Below are 20402 nucleotides of genomic sequence, written 5' to 3'. Positions count from 1 at the left end.
TAGGTCAGTCATATGGACAAAGGGATGCATTAATAGATCATCTGTGTGACCATCCGACATCGGAGTGACCATCAGGTGACTCATGATGTCTGGTGAAACCACAATACTGGAACCAGAGAAGCTGTCACTTGGTAAAGTTTCCACTGGGTATGCTGAAGCTACTGGCTTTGGCATGCCCAGAAAATATTGCTGACATTGCCCAATATGCTGAAACACTGCTTGTCGTTGCTCCATTGTCACCACAAAATACCAGCAGCGTGTCAATCATGCTGTGGTATTTGTGGAACTGCGAGCAACATCACAGCCCCAGATCTGCACATGTGCATTGTGGCTTCTGCACTTTCACAGATCTAAAAATATTGGAAATGTGTGTATACAGTACATTGGGTTTATGTACATCCCAGAATTCATTCCACAGAACAAAAATACTGAGATGCCTCATTATGCAACTTAGTTTAGTTGAACTAGAAGTTATCCATTTCAACTTTATAAATTTAGATTTCTAAAAATTTTAACCCCAATTTGCAGAACAACATGATTCTACCAAGGTGCAAAATTCCACATTGTAGCTGGATTAAATCCATATGTCGGACACCCTCTTTGCCTCACCTCCTCTCTCTGTCTTTACTCTCTCATTTGAGCCTTATAATACTAGAAGTATTAAAACATATAATGTATCTGGTAAAAAAAAAAGTCTAAAATATATATATAGTATCTGGTAAAAACAGAAAGTGTGAGTTAACTAAATTTCAAAGCAATATTTGTATAATACTTGTTTATTCAAATCCCCTTGTATAAGCTTTTCTACTGTACATCACAATAATGTAATGAAGAGTAATATAAACAACAAAAAAATGTAGCTAGATACTGTAGTGTTATTAATATACAGTATGAAAAAGTGTGATTTATATAAATGAACCCAAATGAATTACAAGTATGTTTTGCATATAGACAATTGCTCCTTCTTTTAACATAGAAGCCACACTGATGATTTAAGTACTTTCAGATGGAGAGGTGAATAGATACTATGCCTGCATCATAGAAATGTAATTTGTTTACTGTACATTATTTTTGCTACTATTCATTTGCCAATTTTTAATATAGAATATACATTTCCTTTAGGTAATCCACAATTGAAAAGCTTAGTCAAAATCATCATAAATGTTCTGGACGTCAATGAATTTCCACCTGAAGTGACGGTACCATATGAAACTTCAGTATGTGAAAATGCCAAACCAGGACAGGTACAGTAAAGTAAATATTGTATGTTATAGTAATTTCAAGAAATGTTTATAGCAATGTGAACCTCTTTAACATTGTTAAACATATATATATATATATATATATGTATATGTGTTACCAATACTGCGCACGTGCCTATTAGTGCAGAAATCTTTTTAGGGATAATAGAATAAATTCAGCTGCTAAATCCCTGAAGATGGTCCTCTGCCAGATAGGGACCAAGTAGTAGTAAAAATATAGTATGGATATCTTCTGGGGTGCCTATAATAAATTAGTGATGTGCACCGGACATTTTTCGGGTTTTGTGTTTTGGTTTTGGATTCGGTTCCACGGCTGTGTTTTGGATTCGGACGCGTTTTGGCAAAACCACCCTGAAATTTTTTTGTCGGATTCGGGTGTGTTTTGGATTCGGATGTTTTTTTTTACAAAAAATCTCAAAAACAGCTTAAATCATAGAATTTGGGGGTCATTTTGATCCCATATTATTATTAACCTCAATAACCATAATTTCCACTCATTTCCAGTCTATTCTGAACACCTCACAATATTATTTTTAGTCCTAAAATTTGCACTGAGGTCGTTGAATGACTAAGCTAAGCGACCTAAGTGGCCGACACAAACACCTGGCCCATCTAGGAGTGGCACTACAGTGTCAGACAGGATGGCACTTCAAAAAATAGTCCCCAAACAGCACATGATGCAAAGAAAAAAAGAGGTGCACCAAGGTCGCTGTGTGACTTAGCTAAGCGACCCAAGTGGCCGACACAAACAACTGGCCCATCTAGGAGTGGCACTGCAGTGTCAGACAGGAGGGCAGATTTAAAAAATAGTCCCCAAACAGCACATGATGCAAAGAAAAAAAGAGGTGCAATGAGGTAGCTGTGTGGCTAAGCTAAGCGACCCAAGTGGCCGACACAAACACCTGGCCCATCTAGGAGTGGCACTGCAGTGTCAGACAGGATGGCAGATTTAAAAAATAGTCCCCAAACAGCACATGATGCAAAAAAAAAAAGAAGTGCACCAAGGTCGCTGGATGGTTAAGCTAAGCGACCCAAGTGGCCGACACAAACAACTGGCCCATCTAGGAGTTGCACTGCAGTGTCAGACAGGATGGTAGATTTAAAAAATAGTCCCCAAACAGCACATTATGCAAAGATAAATTAAAGAAAAAAAGAGGTGCAAGATGGAATTTTCCTTGGGCCCTACCACCCACCCTTATGTTGTATAAACAGGACATGCACACTTTAACAAACCCATCATTTCAGTGACAAGGTATGCCACACGACTGTGACTGAAATGACTGGTTGGTTTGGGCCCCCATCAAAATAGAAGCAATCAATCTCTCCTTGCACAAACTGGCTCTACAGAGGCAAGATGTCTACCTCCTCCTCATCGTCCGATTCCTCACCCCTTTCACTGTGTACATCCCCCTCCTCACAGATTATTAATTCGTCCCCACTGGAATCCACCATCTCAGGTCCCTGTGTACTTTCTGGAGGCAATTGCTGGTGAATGTCTCCACGGAGGAATTGATTATAATTCATTTTGATGAACATCATCTTCTCCACATTTTCTAGAAGTAACCTCGTACGCCGATTGCTGACAAGGTGAGCGGCTGCACTAAACACTCTTTCGGAGTACACACTAGAGGGGGGGCAACTTAGGTAAAATTAAACCAGTTTGTGCAAGGGACTCCAAATTGCCTCTTTTTCCTGCCAGTATACGTACGGACTGTCTGACGTGCCTACTTGGATACTGTCACTCATATAATCCTCCACCATTCTTTCAATGGTGACAGAATCATATGCAGTGACAGTAGACAACATGTCAGTAATCGTTGGCAGGTCCTTCAGTCCGGACCAGATGTCAGCACTCGCTCCAGACTGCCCTGCATCAATGCCAGCGGGTGGGCTCGGAATTCTTAGCCTTTTCCTCGCAGCCCCAGTTGCGGGAGAATGTGAAGGAGGAGCTGTTGACAGGTCACGTTCCGCTTGACTTGACAATTTTCTCACCAGCAGGTCTTTGAACCTCTGCAGACTTGTGTCTGCCGGAAAGAGAGATCAAACGTAGGTTTTAAATCTAGGATAGAGCACGGTGGCCAAAATGTAGTGCTCTGATTTCAACAGATTGACCACCCGTGAATCCTGGTTAAGCAAATTAAGGGCTCCATCCACAAGTCCCACATGCCTAGCGGAATCGCTCTGTTTTAGCTCCTCCTTCAATCTCAACAGCTTCTTCTGCAAAAGCCTGATGAGGGGAATGACCTGACTCAGGCTGGCAGTGTCTGAACTGACTTCACGTGTGGCAAGTTCAAAGGGTTGCAGAATCTTGCACAACGTTGAAATCATTCTCCACTGTGCTTGAGTCAGGTGCATTCCCTCTCCTTTGCCTATATCGTAGATAGCTGTATAGGCTTGAATGGCCTTTTGCTGCTCCTCCATCCACTGAAGCATATACTGTAGAGGGTTGAATTCCACCTCGTTACCACCACTTGCTTCAGATGATGGCGGGGCAGGTTCATGAGTGTTTGCTGGTGCTATAGTCTTCGGCACGCGGTGGCTGAATGCCGAAAGTGGCCCGCAATTCTTCAGGCCACCGACAGCATCTCTTGCACGCCCCTGTCGTTTTTTAAAATAATTCTACACCACCAAATTCAATGTATGTGCAAAACATGGGACGTGCTGGAATTTGCCCACATGTAATGCAAACACAATATTGGTGGCGTTGTCTGATGTCACAAATCCCCAGGAGAGTCCAACTGGGGTAAGCCAATATGCAATGATGTTCCTCAGTTTCCGAAAGAGGTTGTCAGCTGTGTGACTCTTCTGGAAAGCGGTGATACAAAGTGTAGCCTGCCTAGGAATGAGTTGGCGTATGCGAGATGCTGCTACTGGTGCCACCACTGCTGTTCTTGCTGCAGGAGGCAATACATCTACCCAGTGGGCTGTCACAGTCATATAGTCCTAAATCTGCCCTGCTCCACTTGTCCACATGTCCGTGGTTAAGTGGACATTGGGTACAACTGCATTTTTTAGGACACTGGTGAGTCTTTTTCTGACGTCTGTGTACATTCTTGGTATTGCCTGCCTAGAGAAGTGGAACCTAGATGGTATTTGGTACCAGGGACACACTACCTCAAGAAATTCTCTAAGTCCCTGTGAACTAACGCCGGATACCGGAAGCACGTCTAACACCAACACAGCTGCCAAGGCCTGAGTTATCCGCTTTGCAACAGGATGACTGCTGTGATATTTCATCTTCCTCACAAAGGACTGTTGGACAGTCAATTGCTTACTGGAAGTAGTACAAGTGGTCTTCCGACTTCCCCTCTGGGATGATGATCGACTCCCAGCAGCAACAACAGCACCAGCACCAGCAGCAGTAGACGTTACACTCAAGGATCCATTGGAGGAATCCCAGTCAGGAGAGGACTCGTCAGACTTGCCAGTGATATGGCCTGCAGGACTATTGGCTTTTCTGTCTTAGGAGGAAATTGACACTGAGGGAATTGGTGGTGTGGTTTTCAGGAGCTTATGTACAAGAGGAAAAAGGGATTTAGTGGTCAGTCGACTGCTTCCGCTGTCACCCAAAGTTTTTGAACTTGTCAATGACTTCTGATGAATGCGCTCCAGGTGACATATAAGGGAGGATGTTCCTAGGTGGTTAACGTCCTTACCCCTACTTATTACATCTTGACAAAGGCAACACACGGCTTGACACAAGTTATCCGCATTTCTGTTGAAATAATTCCACACCGAAGAGGTGATTTTTTTTGTATTTTGACCAGACATGTCAATGGCCTTATTCATCCCATGGACAACAGGTGTCTCCCCGGGTGCCTGACTTAAACAAACCACCTCACCATCAGATTCCTCCTTGTCAATTTCCTCCTCAGCGCCAGCAACACCCATATCCTCATCCTGGTGTACTTCAACAGTGACATCTTCAATTTGACTATCAGGAACTGGACTGTGGGTGATCCTTCCAGCACTTGCAGGGGGCGTGCAAATGGTGGAAGGAGCCATCTCTTCCCGTCCAGTGTTGGGAATGTCAGGCATCACAACCGGCACAATGGACTCTCCTTGGGGAATTTGTGATTTATAGGAACGCACAGTTCTTTGCTGTGCTTTTGCCAGCTTAACTCTTTTAATTTTTCTAGCGGGAGGATGAGTGCTTCCATCCTCATGTGAAGCTGAACCACTAGCCATGAACACAGGCCAGGGCCTCAGCCGTTCCTTGGCACTCCGTGTGGTAAATGGCACATTGGCAAGTTTACGCTTCTCCTCAGACGCTTTTAATTTAGATTTTTGGGTCATCATTATACTGAACTTTTGCTTTTTGGATTTTTTGCGCTCTCTACTATGATATTGGGCATCGGCCTTGGCAGACGACATTGATGGCATTTCATCGTCTCTGCCATGACTAGTGGCAGCAGCTTCAGCACTAGGTGGAAGTGGATCCTGATCTTTACCTATTTTACCCTCCACATTTTTGTTCTCCATTTTTTAATGTGTGGAATTATATGCCAGTAATATTATTATATTAATAGCAATGGACTACTGCACTGTACTACTATATACTGCTCACAACAATGCAGCACAGATATGGATAATTGCAGTGACACAGAGCTGCAAGATACAGCAATGGCTTACTGTACTGTACAACTATATACTGTTGGTCACCAAAATGCTGCACTGTACTACTATATATATTGCTCACAACAATGCAGCACAGATATGGATACTTGCAGTGACACGGAGCTGCAAGATACAGCAATGGACTACTGTACTGTACAACCATATACTGTTGGTCACCAAAATGCTGCACTGTACTACTATATATACTGCTCACAACAATGCAGCACAGATATGGATACTTGCAGTGACACAGAGCTGCAAGATACAGCAATGGCCTACTGTACTGTACAACTATATACTGTTGGTCACCAAAATGCTGCACTGTACTACTATATACACTGCTCACAACAATGCAGCACAGATATGGATACTTGCAGTGACACAGAGCTGCAAGATACAGCAATGGACTACAGTACTGTACAACTATATACTGTTGGTCACCACAATGCTGCACTGTACTACTAATATACTGTCACAACAATGCAGCACAGATATGGATACTTGAAGTGACATGGAGCTGCAAGATACAGCAATGGACTACTGTACTGTACTACTATACTGGTGGTCACCAAAATGCTGTACTGTACTACTATATGTAATATATATATATATATATATATATATATATTATATACTGGTCACACAACAATGCAGCAGATATTGAGCACTGATGATCAGGATACTGTCTTGAACTGAGTCTGACACGGAGCTGCAAGATACAGCAATGGCCTACTGTACTGTACTACTATAATTATATACTGGTGGTCCCCACATTGCAGCACACTGAGCACAGATATTTGCAGCACACTGAGCACAGATATGGAGCTCTTCAGGCAGAGAACGTAGATATTTGCAGCACACTGAGCACAGATATTTGCAGCACACTGAGCACAGATACGGAGCTTTTCAGGGAGAGAACATAGCCACGTCCTCTCCGTTCAATCTTCAATGCACTAGTGAAAATGGTGGCGACGCATGGCTCTTTATATAGAATACGAATCTCGCGAGAATCCGACAGCGGGATGATGACGTTCGGGCTCGTTCGGGTTAACCGAGCAAGGCGGGAAGATACGAGGCTGCCTTGGACCTGTGAAAAACACGTGAAGTTCGGGGGGGTTCGGATCTCAACAAACTGAACCCACTCATCTCTAATCTCTAGCTATCTTTCTAGCTATATTCTGATATGGGCAATATCTCTACTTGTCCTTTTAGAACGTTTGATAAATCTCCTTGATAGATCTACTATTACTGCATAAAGAAATGAAACTATTATTTTTACACATAATAAACCTCTTAATAATGTCTTAGTTTCTAAAAATGCTCAAAATGGTGTCTTCTAAAACTTTGTTAGAAAATAAGTTTGCTTTTTTTATGGTTCCTTATTTATTTTACTTCTTTATTTGTTTAACATTTTCTTCATAAGTAAACAATTGTACATATTTTCCATTAGATTTGCTCTATAATTTTTTCAATTAAATAAGAAACATGATAAAGAAGTATTGTACTTACTGAGCTAACTGGTATATGCAGTATATATTCTACACTAAGTGGCATTATTGAATAGATAAGAATATATTTTAAATTATGCCTTCTGTCACCCCCAAGTGTTTGCTAAGTTTTTCTTTCTCTTTTTAAAGCCACTTAAATCCTTGTATAAATATTTTACTATATTTTTATTCATAATGTTTATGTAAAAAAATCTGTAGAATATGTGATTTATACTTATCTCCTTTTAGATCATCCAGATTATTGGTGCTGCTGACAGAGATATGTCACCTGCAGGGCAGAGATTTTCCTTCAGATTGCCACCTGATGGTTCTACAAATTCCAATTTTACCATTCATGACTATAAAAGTAAGGCATCTGATTACATACATTTACTTGTTTGAAATACAGTAACAACATGCATTAGTAGTACACTGAACAAACAATTGTGTTTGATGCATGTTTCTACACACTACTGATATCAAATCATATTTATTTCTTAACACACTCCATCTAATCTATTCATCTGAGGCTAAGCACAAACTGAAATGTATTTGAATTTGTCAAAGTGTATATGTACTGTATTTATTACTTATAAGAGCAGTATAGTTCTATTTTCAGTCTGTTCTTTAAATTGCCGCTTACTACAATGTTAAATTTCACCTGTATCATTTAAAAAATACACGTTTAATAATTACAAAATTTAATTTACTGATACCTAAATCCTTAGTTTGCAAGATAGACAATAAAAAACTCTTCCTGTGGCACGAGTTTGTGTGAATACAGACAATAGTTTAGTATAAAATGCAACTTTTATTAGATAACCTTAAAAAGTACACAAGTTTTCCATTCTATACTTATTTAGATTTCTCTTGTAAAACAAGCATTAAACTGAATAAGGTAAGAATCAAATATTAATAGAAAATAAATACTGTATGGTGAAAATCTTCATATCCCTTATAACAAAAGGAACTCACGGGAAGACCTGTGTCACAGTAGCTGTTGCTCACAAATTAGATCAATGGAATCCTAATGAGAATCTGGTACCAAAGGAGAAAATATTCTAAAGTGGTAAACATAGTATTATTATTATTATTATTATTGTTACTACCAGCTATTTATATAGCGCACACATATTCTGCAGCGCTTTACAGAGAATATTTGGCCATTCACATCAGTAGTACACAGTTACACTTTTTCATATAATCAACAAATTGTAGTGCAAAAAAAATGGTGTCTTAAAACAACACAGTTCAATATCTGGGAGGGGGAGGCACTTCACGTATGTTTCATATTTTACATCTTGATCAAAAGAGTGCCTCACAAATATATTGGGAGCACCTCCAAATCTATGTTGTCTAAGTATTTCAACAAGAGACCAGCTGTAAAATTGGTTCTAATCATTTTTTATTTCCATTTGTTCACTAGCGCGGTCAAAATTAAATATCTCCTAATGCAGTGGTTCCCAAACTGTGTGCTGTAGGGGTTTCCCAGGCTGGTGGTTCAGGACCAATTTAAATTATTTATGGTCAATGTAATAGGCAAAACAAGTGCTGGTGACTGGCAATGATAAAATATGTGAACAATCAAAAGCAAATCCTGTCCCTCAACACATAGCTGAACCTAAAGATAACATACAGTATAAACACAATTTACTTAATTTAATAAATTTTTCTAAATTTCACAATTAGAAATCATTGGCCTAGTGGTGCCATGAAAAAAAATCTGATACTGTAAGGCTCCGTTATATGAAAAAGTTTGTGAACCATTGTCCTAATGTCTGATGATAATGCCACTGAAATTACCTTGCTGCAAATATAAATGTGAGGCAATATGCTTTGTTGGTTGTTAAATGTTAATTTGTATTGATTTATATTGTGCCATGCCAATACTATTTGTTTTTTAACAAACGCAGTACCTCACAGTGATGTTTGATTATTCACTTTTACTAGTAAGCTGCTGCAATTGATTAAGATACAAAAACATTTTCCATGTAAGAGGTACTAATTATTAACACCTGAATAGCTGCTGGTTTATGCTCAAATTTGCTAAATTATATAGCCCATGTTACAGTATATTACAATCTCGTAAGCCATCTTCAGATCTTCCCCATCATCAAACATATGGAATCTGAATACAGTGACAATGTTTTTAGTGATTTATTGACAACAATTTGCTAAATTAATCTTTCATTCTGTATGTAAGTCTTATGGGTAAATTTGCTGGGGTGGGAGTTTTTTTTTAGAACTGGTGATTGGTTGCCCTTAGCAACCAATCAGATTCTATTATCTTCTAGAAGCAGCTTGATAAATGTTAAGTAGAATCTGATTGATTGCTATCATCAACATCACAAGTTCTAACACTCCCACCTTAGTAAATTTACCCCATAGAGGCTTCTTCATTATTAGGACAAGGATCTCTTTTCATGGTCGCAAATGGGGAATGTTTGCATATAGCTCCTGCGTAGAAGATAATTTATGTATCTGTACATATGTCCACTCCGTTCTGAGTAGTCTGACATAACCTAACCAGATCTGTCTTTTCATGAAATAGGGGGTTTTAGGGCATGAACTGAGCAGCTACAATGCTACAGTGACTTGTGGGAGTGTCATAGGAATGTCATGGGAGTGCCATGTAAATGTATTTTTATTGTAGAAATATTCTTATGTATATAATATTAATATATTGGTTTTATAGTTAACTATTTTAGAGTTTAATTGGATTGACAATGTTAGTGAAGTTTTTGGCAAGTGCTGTCTTTTGCTATTATATTGTATACTGTATAATACTATATTGACACAATTGTCACAAACAGCAATGCACAAATAAATGGTGTGTCATGGAATAAAGGTCCAGCTCACTAATAACTACTGTAACAATAACAAGTTTTGTTCAAATGTTTTAAAACATCAAATAACATTTTCATTTCATATTTGCTGTAACAAATTTGATCAGCAGTCAAACTGGATAAAAACATTACCTATGTATTATTATTTTACAGACAACTCAGCTGGCATAGAAGCACAGAGACAAGGATACAGTCGCAAACAAAAAGAATTCTATCTCCTCCCAGTGGTGGTGGAGGATAGTAGTTATCCTATCCAAAGCAGTACAAGCACACTGACCATTAGAGTATGCAGATGTGATTCAAGAGGAGTTATCCTCTCCTGCAATGTGGAAGCAATTTTTTTACCTGTTGGCTTAAGCACAGGTGCTTTGATAGCCATTTTGCTGTGCATTATTATACTTTTAGGTAAGTTTTCGCTATGCAAAAATAGAGATCCCAATATAAGGTATAAGGGAGTATTGGTACAATATTGGGCACACAGTATAAAAACTATCTTCAGTATCTATATATCCATCTATCTATATATTTATTCATATATCTAAAGCTGGCCATACACTAAGTCGATATTATGTATGAATACATGATTTTGATGCTTCATAAGTTGCATCGCGTGCACATTGTGCATGTTTTGGGTACGACTACGATGTATTGCGTGGTCACGCAGGTCAAATGTCGTATCTCTGATCATACGTGCAGTTCATATTATGCGTCATAACCATATGCACATCATACCATGTTGTATGCACATACGATGCATCATATGATTTTCAGTGGCATTTCCTCTACTTTTTTTTTTGTAAGGCACACAATCGATTGTTTAGTGACGGGTGGTTAGCACATCATGTGTCATTTGTGCGTCCATGACTGCCAGGGAGTTCAAGAGAAATCGTGATAAGACTCACATTGAATGCGGGTCTTTCTGATGTATACTGTAAAGATAGATATCGAAATTAAAAATACGCATTATTGCTTTAAGGGAGTGCATTTTTATTTAGTATCCAAGAGGCATATTTACCACAATCTAAATTTTTATTGCAGTTACAGTATCTGATATTTTTACCCCAACTTGCAAAGCAGAAATTAATAGTTTAGTTGCATTTATCATATCTGGGGGGCCTGAACAGAGCCTCAGGGAATACCTTGACCCAGCAAATGTTTAGAAGCAAGTCCATAGCTACCACTATCCCTTTGCTACAAGATATGTAACTGGCAAGAGTAATGTACATGTAACAGTATGGGCCTGCAAGAAGGTATTTGAGGATACCGTTCTGAAAAAAAAAAAAAAAGATAAAATAGTCCATAGGATACTATAAAATAGCCCATATGTTACTATGGGTTATAATGCCACCTGAAGGTAGCATTGGCTAGAGTGGTGTATCTGCAAAATGCTTTGGCAAATTTCACAATTTAGCAGTCCCCATAGAAACCTAATGGGCCCGATTTTTCGATTGAAATTTTAAGGACCGTAGCAAGGCATGCTTTTATTTGTAAATACATAAGCATTACGAGATAATAGTAAAGTATATAGGGTAATATAAAGGATCATATATACAACAAGTTTCTAAAACATAAAAAATTCACTTTAATGACATATGTATGCATACAATCTGATTTCATAGTTACAGCAAATTAACAATTGTTTAGTTATAAATAATTAATACACACACATAGGCCCAGTATCAAGAAGCTATTATTGTAGTCTATCCTACAGTAACTGAATTGGTGGGTCCTCATCTAGAAGCCATGCCAGGTAGTATGTGTCAAACAATAAAACATTTTTAAATAATGGTATTGCATGTTTCCCACATCTCAAACTTGCACCATAAAAATACTACAGATGTTTTTGGAAGCTGTTGAACTGTACCCAATGTTAGAATCCTACATAATTGTCTATTTGCATGCTTATAAGCATGGTAATAGAGTTTTTTTCAGAAACAGACAGGGATAATCCCTTAGATTATTAATCCTTCTCCCTGCTGTGCTTACTAATTACTTTATAATCATTATTATCACTTGAGAGATTTGGACAACTCAATTGTTCAGACTGAAGTCATTAGATAGCCTAAATGCATTCAATTGCTCAATGCTAGAACCTATACAGAACTATTCTTAAATATTTTCAATTGCACATATTTATCAAGGGGCTGTATGGCTCTCTAATTCAGTTCTGCAACCCATTGCCTTAAAGAATGCCTTTAACAATGTTTAATTGTGGGCATGATTCAGAGATGGGTGCAGTTCCCATTGCTGTTGCATCTTTAGATGCCTCCTGTTGGCATCACAGGTCCAAGTGCTTCATCCTAAATTGCAGCATCAGATCATCTGTAAAGTCTTTAGCTATCTGAGTAATCCTGAGGTTACTCAGATTGTCCCACTCAGCTCTGTAGCCAAGGACACGAAGCCTGCATTGGAAGATGAAGTCCCTGATATCGCCCCTCCCAGAAAACAGGGTGACACCCCCCATTTTTTTAAGTACACTGACCAGCTCCACCCACTCCCCACTCCCAAACTGCTGTAGATGGTCAATCAAGCTGCGGCTCAGTGGGCACTCCACAAGGCACCTCACCATCAGAGTTGTACCCTAACCAAGGCCGCCATCAGAAATTCTGGGGCTCGGGACTTGCAAAATAGGCAGCCCCCCTAAAAAATAATAATAAATAATATATATATATATATATATATATATATATATATATAGTGGTGATGGCGGCACTTCACAGACTTGTAAAGGTTGAAACAGTTTTTTATTTAATACTTATTGGACCTAATAAATAAAAAGCTGTTTTAACCTTTACAAGTCTGTGGAGTGCCGCCATCACCGCTATTTGTATCCAGGTCTCTTAGGACTTATGGAAGGCACCGCAGCCCTTCACTGGAATTCCCCACATTGAGTGTCGGGTTCTTTTGGTACATATATATATATATATATATATATATATATAAAACCATACAAAATAAATATATACACATACACACACACACACACACACACACACACACTCACAAACTTTCTCTCTCCCACTCACTCTCCCTCAATTTACCTATCACAGGCTGGCTGGAGCTGTAGCAGCCTGGTCCTGTGTAGCTCTGCCCACTCCATTTCGTATAGCTCTGCCCCCTTTTCATGACCAAGATCTGGCACAGTCACAGGAGAGGGGAGAGTACACTGCAAGCTTCTATTGAATAGTTTCTGCCAAAATGTCCACCACCTCAGAGAAGACAGTTATTAAAGATACTAGAGGAGCTTCCTCTAGTATCTTTAATAACTGTCTCCTCTGAGGCGGCGGCCATTTTTGGAGGGATGTTTACAATAGAAGCTTGCAGCGTCCTCTCCCCCTCCGTTGACAGTGCCAGAACTTGGTAATGAAAAGTGGGCGGAGCATTGCGGTGGCGGACGGCGGCATGAGCGGCCTGGGCCCTCTCCTCAGAGAGGCTGGGCCCGGGACATCTGTGCCCGCAGCACCCCCCTGATGGTGGGCCTGACCCTAACCATCAGGTTAGTGTACATCATTGAATTAGGCACTATATTCCCTTCATGCCAGAATGCACAATTTTTGGGATAACACCATGACAACTCCATCTGTCTAAGGGATGCTTTAAACTTTTTCTATCCTTGAGTTTGACTGTTTACAAACATGGATACCACCTAAGAAGAAAGAATAGAGGTAATGGTGGCGCTGGCAGGCCTGTGTGTGTGTGCACCCTGGGATTAGCTGCCACCTGGTAAGGAGGTAGCCGGCCTCCTCAAGAGCAAAACAATTATGAATAAATTACCAGGTGGGCGCTTAATACCAATTGATGGACACAATGATAAAAAAACAATTTATTACATACATTAACAACATATAACACATAAAAATAAACAAGACCACAATGCAGTATTCATATAAAACTGAGGTTCCGGAAACCTCTATTGGAACAATATTAAAAAATAATTAGATGTACTCAGAAGGCAATCGCAATACCTAAGTGTTTAAGAGATAGTTCTCTGGTAGCTGTTAGTGGTGTTTAATTACTTGCCCGGATGTAAAAAGCACAAGAATACTTTGGCACAATCGTGCATGTAGCTGTCCTCAGAGTATGTATTAAATTCCGATTAGAAAAGAGTTCATCATTTGCCGATTTGAATAGATATATGAGCGGTGCAAAAATAGAGAATTGAAAGAAAGCTGTTACTCACAGACTGGAAAGTTTATCCTTTACTGTACCGCAGTAGTGTTGATGTAAGGGGCCGCTTGCTATCACCCTTTGCACGGGTGAGACATCCGTCAGCGGCAGGACTCGTCAGCGGCGTAGTCCGTCTGTAGCATCGGCAGAAAGCCGTTCTCTCCTCCAGCAAACTGTAGGTGCACCGGTGCTGTGTTCTCCACCCCGAGTGCTGGTGGAATAGTATTCACCAGAGTGGGACACAGGGTGTTCCCGGTACGGTGCAGGAGATTGAGTATAGCAGTCACGCTGGAGAGGTAACAATTACCGGCAATTGTTTAGATGAGCTAGTAGGAGGACACACTTCAATTCTTGTGGGCAATGAGGTATTGGGGCTCCTTCTCTCTGTACCCTCGGTTCGTACCTGTTTTGATGTTGAAAGTGGGGAGAGGGGGCGTGATCCCTTGGTCTCTTGTTGTAATCTAAAAAAGACTCTTTAGCTTCTTGACTATGATTGGTATCATTATGATTAGCATAACGTTTGTTATCCCACCTTTTATGGCGGACTTCCCTCCATCCAGGTGACGGTGATTGGTGTGAGTAGAATTTTCTCATGGAGTTTCTCCCACGATTGGGATAATGTTCGATTGATCTTGGGGAGTGGTATTCTTCCCTATCTCTATTCTCTGTCCTCACCCTATATTGGGGCTTCCCCTGTTTAGGTTTAGCAGAGGTCTTAGAGATATCATTTCTACGAGTTTTGGAGAAACTTCTCACACAGTCAGATTGATAGTCAAGTAGATCTCTGGAGAACTTTTTTTCTTTTCGATCAATAGTTTCTCTCTCAAATTCTTCTACTCTCCTATTAACCACAGTTTCCCTTTCTTTATAATAGGGCTCCTCCTTATGTTTCCCTATTTGTTCCTGTACACTCTTAATCTCCTTCTCAGTTTCTAAAAGTTTAGATTCCCTATAATCAATCAAAAGCTGCATTAATGCAAAAGAACATTTATCTAAAACATTTTCCCATTTTGTCCTTAGATCAGGGTTATCCTGAAAGGAGAGATTCTTAAAGATTCGTAGACCACGAGGAATTTTATTGTTCTCTATATATTTGGTGAGTGAGGTCTTATCCCACCAATGTCTACATTCTGCTTTAAGCAGTTCCTCGAGTCTATTAGAATCCTGAAGAAACTCATCATAAAGAGAGTTCTCTTTTTTCTTATAAACATTTTCAGATGTGTATTTTTTCAATATTTCATGTCTGCGTTGAATTCTGTCCGCATAGCAATTAACATTCATATTAAAATTTATAAGCACACAGTACTGCCCTGCTGCCCAAAAACCTCAGGCAGTTGGGATACAAACAGAAGAGAGAGTAGAGGTAATGGTGGCGCTGGCAGGCCTGTGTGTGTGTGCACCCTGGGATTAGCTGCCACCTGGTAAGGAGGTAGCCGGCCTCCTCAAGAGCAAAACAATTATGAATAAATTACCAGGTGGGCGCTTAATACCAATTGATGGACACAATGATAAAAAAACAATTTATTACATACATTAACAACATATAACACATAAAAATAAACAAGACCACAATGCAGTATTCATATAAAACTGAGGTTCCGGAAACCTCTATTGGAACAATATTAAAAAATAATTAGATGTACTCAGAAGGCAATCGCAATACCTAAGTGTTTAAGAGATAGTTCTCTGGTAGCTGTTAGTGGTGTTTAATTACTTGCCCGGATGTAAAAAGCACAAGAATACTTTGGCACAATCGTGCATGTAGCTGTCCTCAGAGTATGTATTAAATTCCGATTAGAAAAGAGTTCCTCATTTGCCGATTTGAATAGATATATGAGCGGTGCAAAAATAGAGAATTGAAAGAAAGCTGTTACTCACAGACTGGAAAGTTTTTCCTTTACTGTACCGCAGTAGTGTTGATGTAAGGGGCCGCTTGCTATCACCCTTTGCACGGGTGAGACATCCGTCAGCGGCAGGACTCGTCAGCGGCGTAGTCCGTCTGTAGCATCGGCAGAAAGCCGTTCTCTCCTCCAGCAAACTGTAGGTGCACCGGTGCTGTGTTCTCCACCCCGAGTGCTGGTGGAATAGTATTCACCAGAGTGGGACACAGGGTGTTCCCAGTACGGTGCAGGAGATTGAGTATAGCAGTCACGCTGGAGAGGTAACAATTAACGGCAATTGTTTAGATGAGCTAGTAGGAGGACACACTTCAATTCTTGTGGGCAATGAGGTATTGGGGCTCCTTCTCTCTGTACCCTCGGTTCGTACCTGTTTTGATGTTGAAAGTGGGGAGAGGGGGCGTGATCCCTTGGTCTCTTGTTGTAATCTAAAAAAGACTCTTTAGCTTCTTGACTATGATTGGTATTATTATGATTAGCATAACGTTTGTTATCCCACCTTTTATGGCGGACTTCCCTCCATCCAGGTGACGGTGATTGGTGTGAGTAGAATTTTCTCATAGAGTTTCTCCCACGATGGATACCACCTAATCCACTACTGTATATTGATGTCATCGATAAACTTTTTCATGTGTTTCATATTGATTGGGTATATACCATGTTCCACACAGAATATTGTCTACTGGTCACGTTTTAGAGAGCGCAATACAAGGTAATTTTATGGGAGCATTGGTACAGTTCTGGACACAAGTTTTATTTGATTCATTATTTTGGCATTATGCTAAGTTTTATTTAAGTTGTATTTGTTTTAATGTAATTCCCCTTTAAATGTAACTTTCCTTTAAAAAATTACTTTAGAACCAGCCTGATACTATGAAGGAATAGGGAAATCACTTTTCATGTACTGTAGATTGTAATTATAATACAATAGATTAATCCTTTTATGACATATACTGTACTAACTTTATGTATGTATTTATTTATTTATTTCAGTAATAGTGGTACTCTATGTAGCATTAAGGAGACAGAAGAAGAAAGATGCCCTGATGACATCAAAAGAAGATATAAGAGACAATGTAATTCATTATGACGATGAAGGAGGTGGGGAAGAGGACACTCAGGCATTTGACATTGGTGCCCTAAGAAATCCAAAGGTAATTGAAGACAATAAAGGCCGCAGAGACATAAAGCCTGAACTTTTGTGTTTGCCTCGTCAGAAACCACCAGCAGAATATAATAGCGACATCAGAGATTTCATCAGTGAAAGGCTTCAAGAACATGATATGGATCCAAATGCACCACCTTATGACTCACTAGCAACTTATGCCTATGAAGGCTCTGGATCTGTAGCTGAATCCCTGAGCTCAATAGAGTCACTCAGTATGGAGGCAGATCATGATTATGATTTTTTAAGTGACTTTGGACCCCGTTTTAAAAGCTTGGCAGAGTTGTTTGGAGAGGAACATGACAACACAGACAAAATCACTTAATTTACAGACAAATGGTGAACAATCAAAAAGCTTTATTCAGACTGTGTACAAAAAAAAATCAAATTTTATATTAAAATGCTATAATATTTATCATACTGTCAGTTTTTGTTTGTTTCACAATTGGAAGATTTATCCTGTAATGAAATAAAAATGTTTTTGCTATTTTACATTCAACTGAGAAAATTCAGGAATGTTATCTACAATTTACTGAAACAACACTCTAAGGGGGATATTCAATTGTTTGAAAAGTCGGTTGGGTGTCTGTTTTTTTCCTCTCTATTAGATAGGAAAAAACAGTCTCCCATCTGACTTTTCAAACAATTGAATACCCCCTAAGAATATACATGGTTTATTGGGATATGGGGAAAAGAAAGAAACTTTTTCTTGATTCTACTGAAGTGCCTAATAAAACACTTTTTGTTGGTATAGTTAGTGCAAAACAAAACAGAAGTAGTATGTCAAAAGTAATGTTCTAATTCAAGGGTTCTCATATAGGTATACACATGTACCACTGACACAGAGGCATCACCGGGTCTAGTGAGGCATCACCTCATGCACCAAAAAGGTGTTGTGACCTTACATAAAGAAAGAGTGGCCTTGCAGGAGATTCCATCATTTTGGGGGCATGCCCAGCATCTCTGGAGATGATGGGCTGCCCCAGAAAAAGTCTGCCTATGCTGTCAGCTCCTCCTCTATAACAGAAACTGGGTGCTGCAGGTCAGAATGTCACCCTGCCTCACCCAGCTACTGTCACTGCAGAGAAGCCATCATTTTAATGTCACCCTCTCCGAGGAGCTACTGGTGTAAGTATTGTTCCCATCACTCCCCCTAATCAGCTTGGTATAAGCACTCTGGTGCCCTCCACGGTATACAAATACCTTACATAGGATTCCAATATAGGCGGCACTCAGGAGACTGAAGAGAGATGGAGGCTTAAGAGACAAAACAGGTTGAGTATAAACTGCACTACGCCAGCACTTTCTTCATCTCACTGAATGTAAGATCCAAGTTGTTTTATTATTGTTATTAATATTTGCGGTACACAATAAAATGGCAGATAAAAAGTATTACACTATGGGAGGGAACACCTTTTGTACTGACATGAAAATCACTCACCAAATGGTTGAATACTGAGGCTGGGAGAAAGGGATTTGACTTAATCTTAGATGTTCCCATTAACCCCCTGATCACAGCATCTGCCTCCTGAGCCATTTACCTCACCACACATCCCTGGTACCCATCCATCTAGACAAGTACCAAGAAGAACTCACATGCAGCAGATGCCTGACAGTCATTTCCACAGCTCTCTGACAGTTTTACTCAGGGGACAGAGATCTGTTGAAACAGCTTTAGTTATTTGCTGAGGTGTGCTGATTTATGTTTACTCTTCAATAAACACCTCTTCATGCTAGATGTGAGTGCAGGTCTGTACTTTGTACATATGGATAGGATAAGTGTGTACATGCAATTAACTGTTTAGACTCTGCACCACACCTAAGGATTTGGAACATTTGAGTCTGCTTTATTTGACTTCTATCTTTTGCCCCGTACACACTGGGCAATAATACTGGATATGAACGATAACAATTTAAAAAAAAATATCTATCGTTCATATCGTCCATTGTGTATGCCCGCGGGTAGTTCATGTTCATCTATTGTCTATCGAACATAAAGCTCAATTTAGCCTACATCGTGGAATGCGCGGATGATGTCACTGTATAATATTGTTAAGTGATATCATTCAGTGTGTATTCACTGTACCGCTGAGCGATATAGTGCTAGTTGCACATTAGGGGAATGTTGCCCAGTGTCTGTCTGTCTGTCTGTCTGTCTGTCTGTCTATCTATCTATCTATCTATCTATCTATCTATCTATCTATCTATCTAATCTATCTATCTATCCAAACACAAAACCTTAGATATGATTGTATCAGTGAGATTTAGAAAGGTATCGCTTGCAGAACACCCACAATGCTTTATAATGGTGTTGTTTTTAAAATTAACAAACAGGAAAAGAAGAAATTCACAGGAGAATTTTGACGCACTTTGTAAATATACGGAGTAGACTGCACCACACACCTCATTGCCTAATGGCATTATCTGTTACATTTTGTATAAAAGAGGAGACACACTAGAATGCAGCATTCTTTCCATGCCCTTATATTTTTGTAACACTGCTAGTGTGGCGTGGTTACAGCTGCAGAAACTGGCACACGTGGAGCCAGCTCAGCTTAATCCTGAGGTTAGACTAGCATTATAGATTAGCATTCTGGAAGCTTTGAAAAATAAAAAACTCCTGTTTCATGGACATTGGGAGACTTTTTAAATTCTATTTATATAAATGTGCCATTATCATTTTATGCAATGTTTGGTTTACATGAGGAGCTCAGTAATGATACATCAATAGTGAAAGGGATTTTTTTTATCATCTATGATAATAATAACAGCAATGTGAATTATCCATTTGCCAGAAATGATTAGCTTATTGGAATGAATTATCAGTTTTGGAGTTTCTTACTGCAAAATGTCTGTAATTTATTTATTTTTATTTTTTCCAGCTGTCTTGAAGGATGGTTGATCTTTTAAACTGATGCTTTCACAGTCTGACAAGTACTAACATCTTCTCCAAAAATAAC

The 20402-nt window shown here is 39.4% G+C and overlaps 1 protein-coding gene across 1 annotated transcript in view; it reads left to right on the top strand.

Annotated features, from left to right (window-relative positions):
• Window positions 1–17882, top strand: part of CDH12 (cadherin 12) — a 1390824-nt gene extending 1372942 nt beyond the window's left edge. The window contains exons 11-14 of the mRNA XM_063922964.1: window positions 1123–1244; window positions 7616–7733; window positions 10366–10617; window positions 17271–17882. Coding sequence (XP_063779034.1) covers window positions 1123–1244; window positions 7616–7733; window positions 10366–10617; window positions 17271–17767 — 989 coding nt within the window. The 3' untranslated portion in view covers window positions 17768–17882. The remainder of the gene's footprint in view (window positions 1–1122; window positions 1245–7615; window positions 7734–10365; window positions 10618–17270) is intronic.
• The last annotated feature ends 2520 nt before the right edge of the window (window positions 17883–20402 follow it).

Source organism: Pseudophryne corroboree, chromosome 5 (assembly GCF_028390025.1).
Source record: "Pseudophryne corroboree isolate aPseCor3 chromosome 5, aPseCor3.hap2, whole genome shotgun sequence".
Taxonomy (NCBI): Eukaryota; Metazoa; Chordata; class Amphibia; order Anura; family Myobatrachidae; genus Pseudophryne; species Pseudophryne corroboree.
This window is presented reverse-complemented; position numbering and strand designations above follow the sequence as displayed.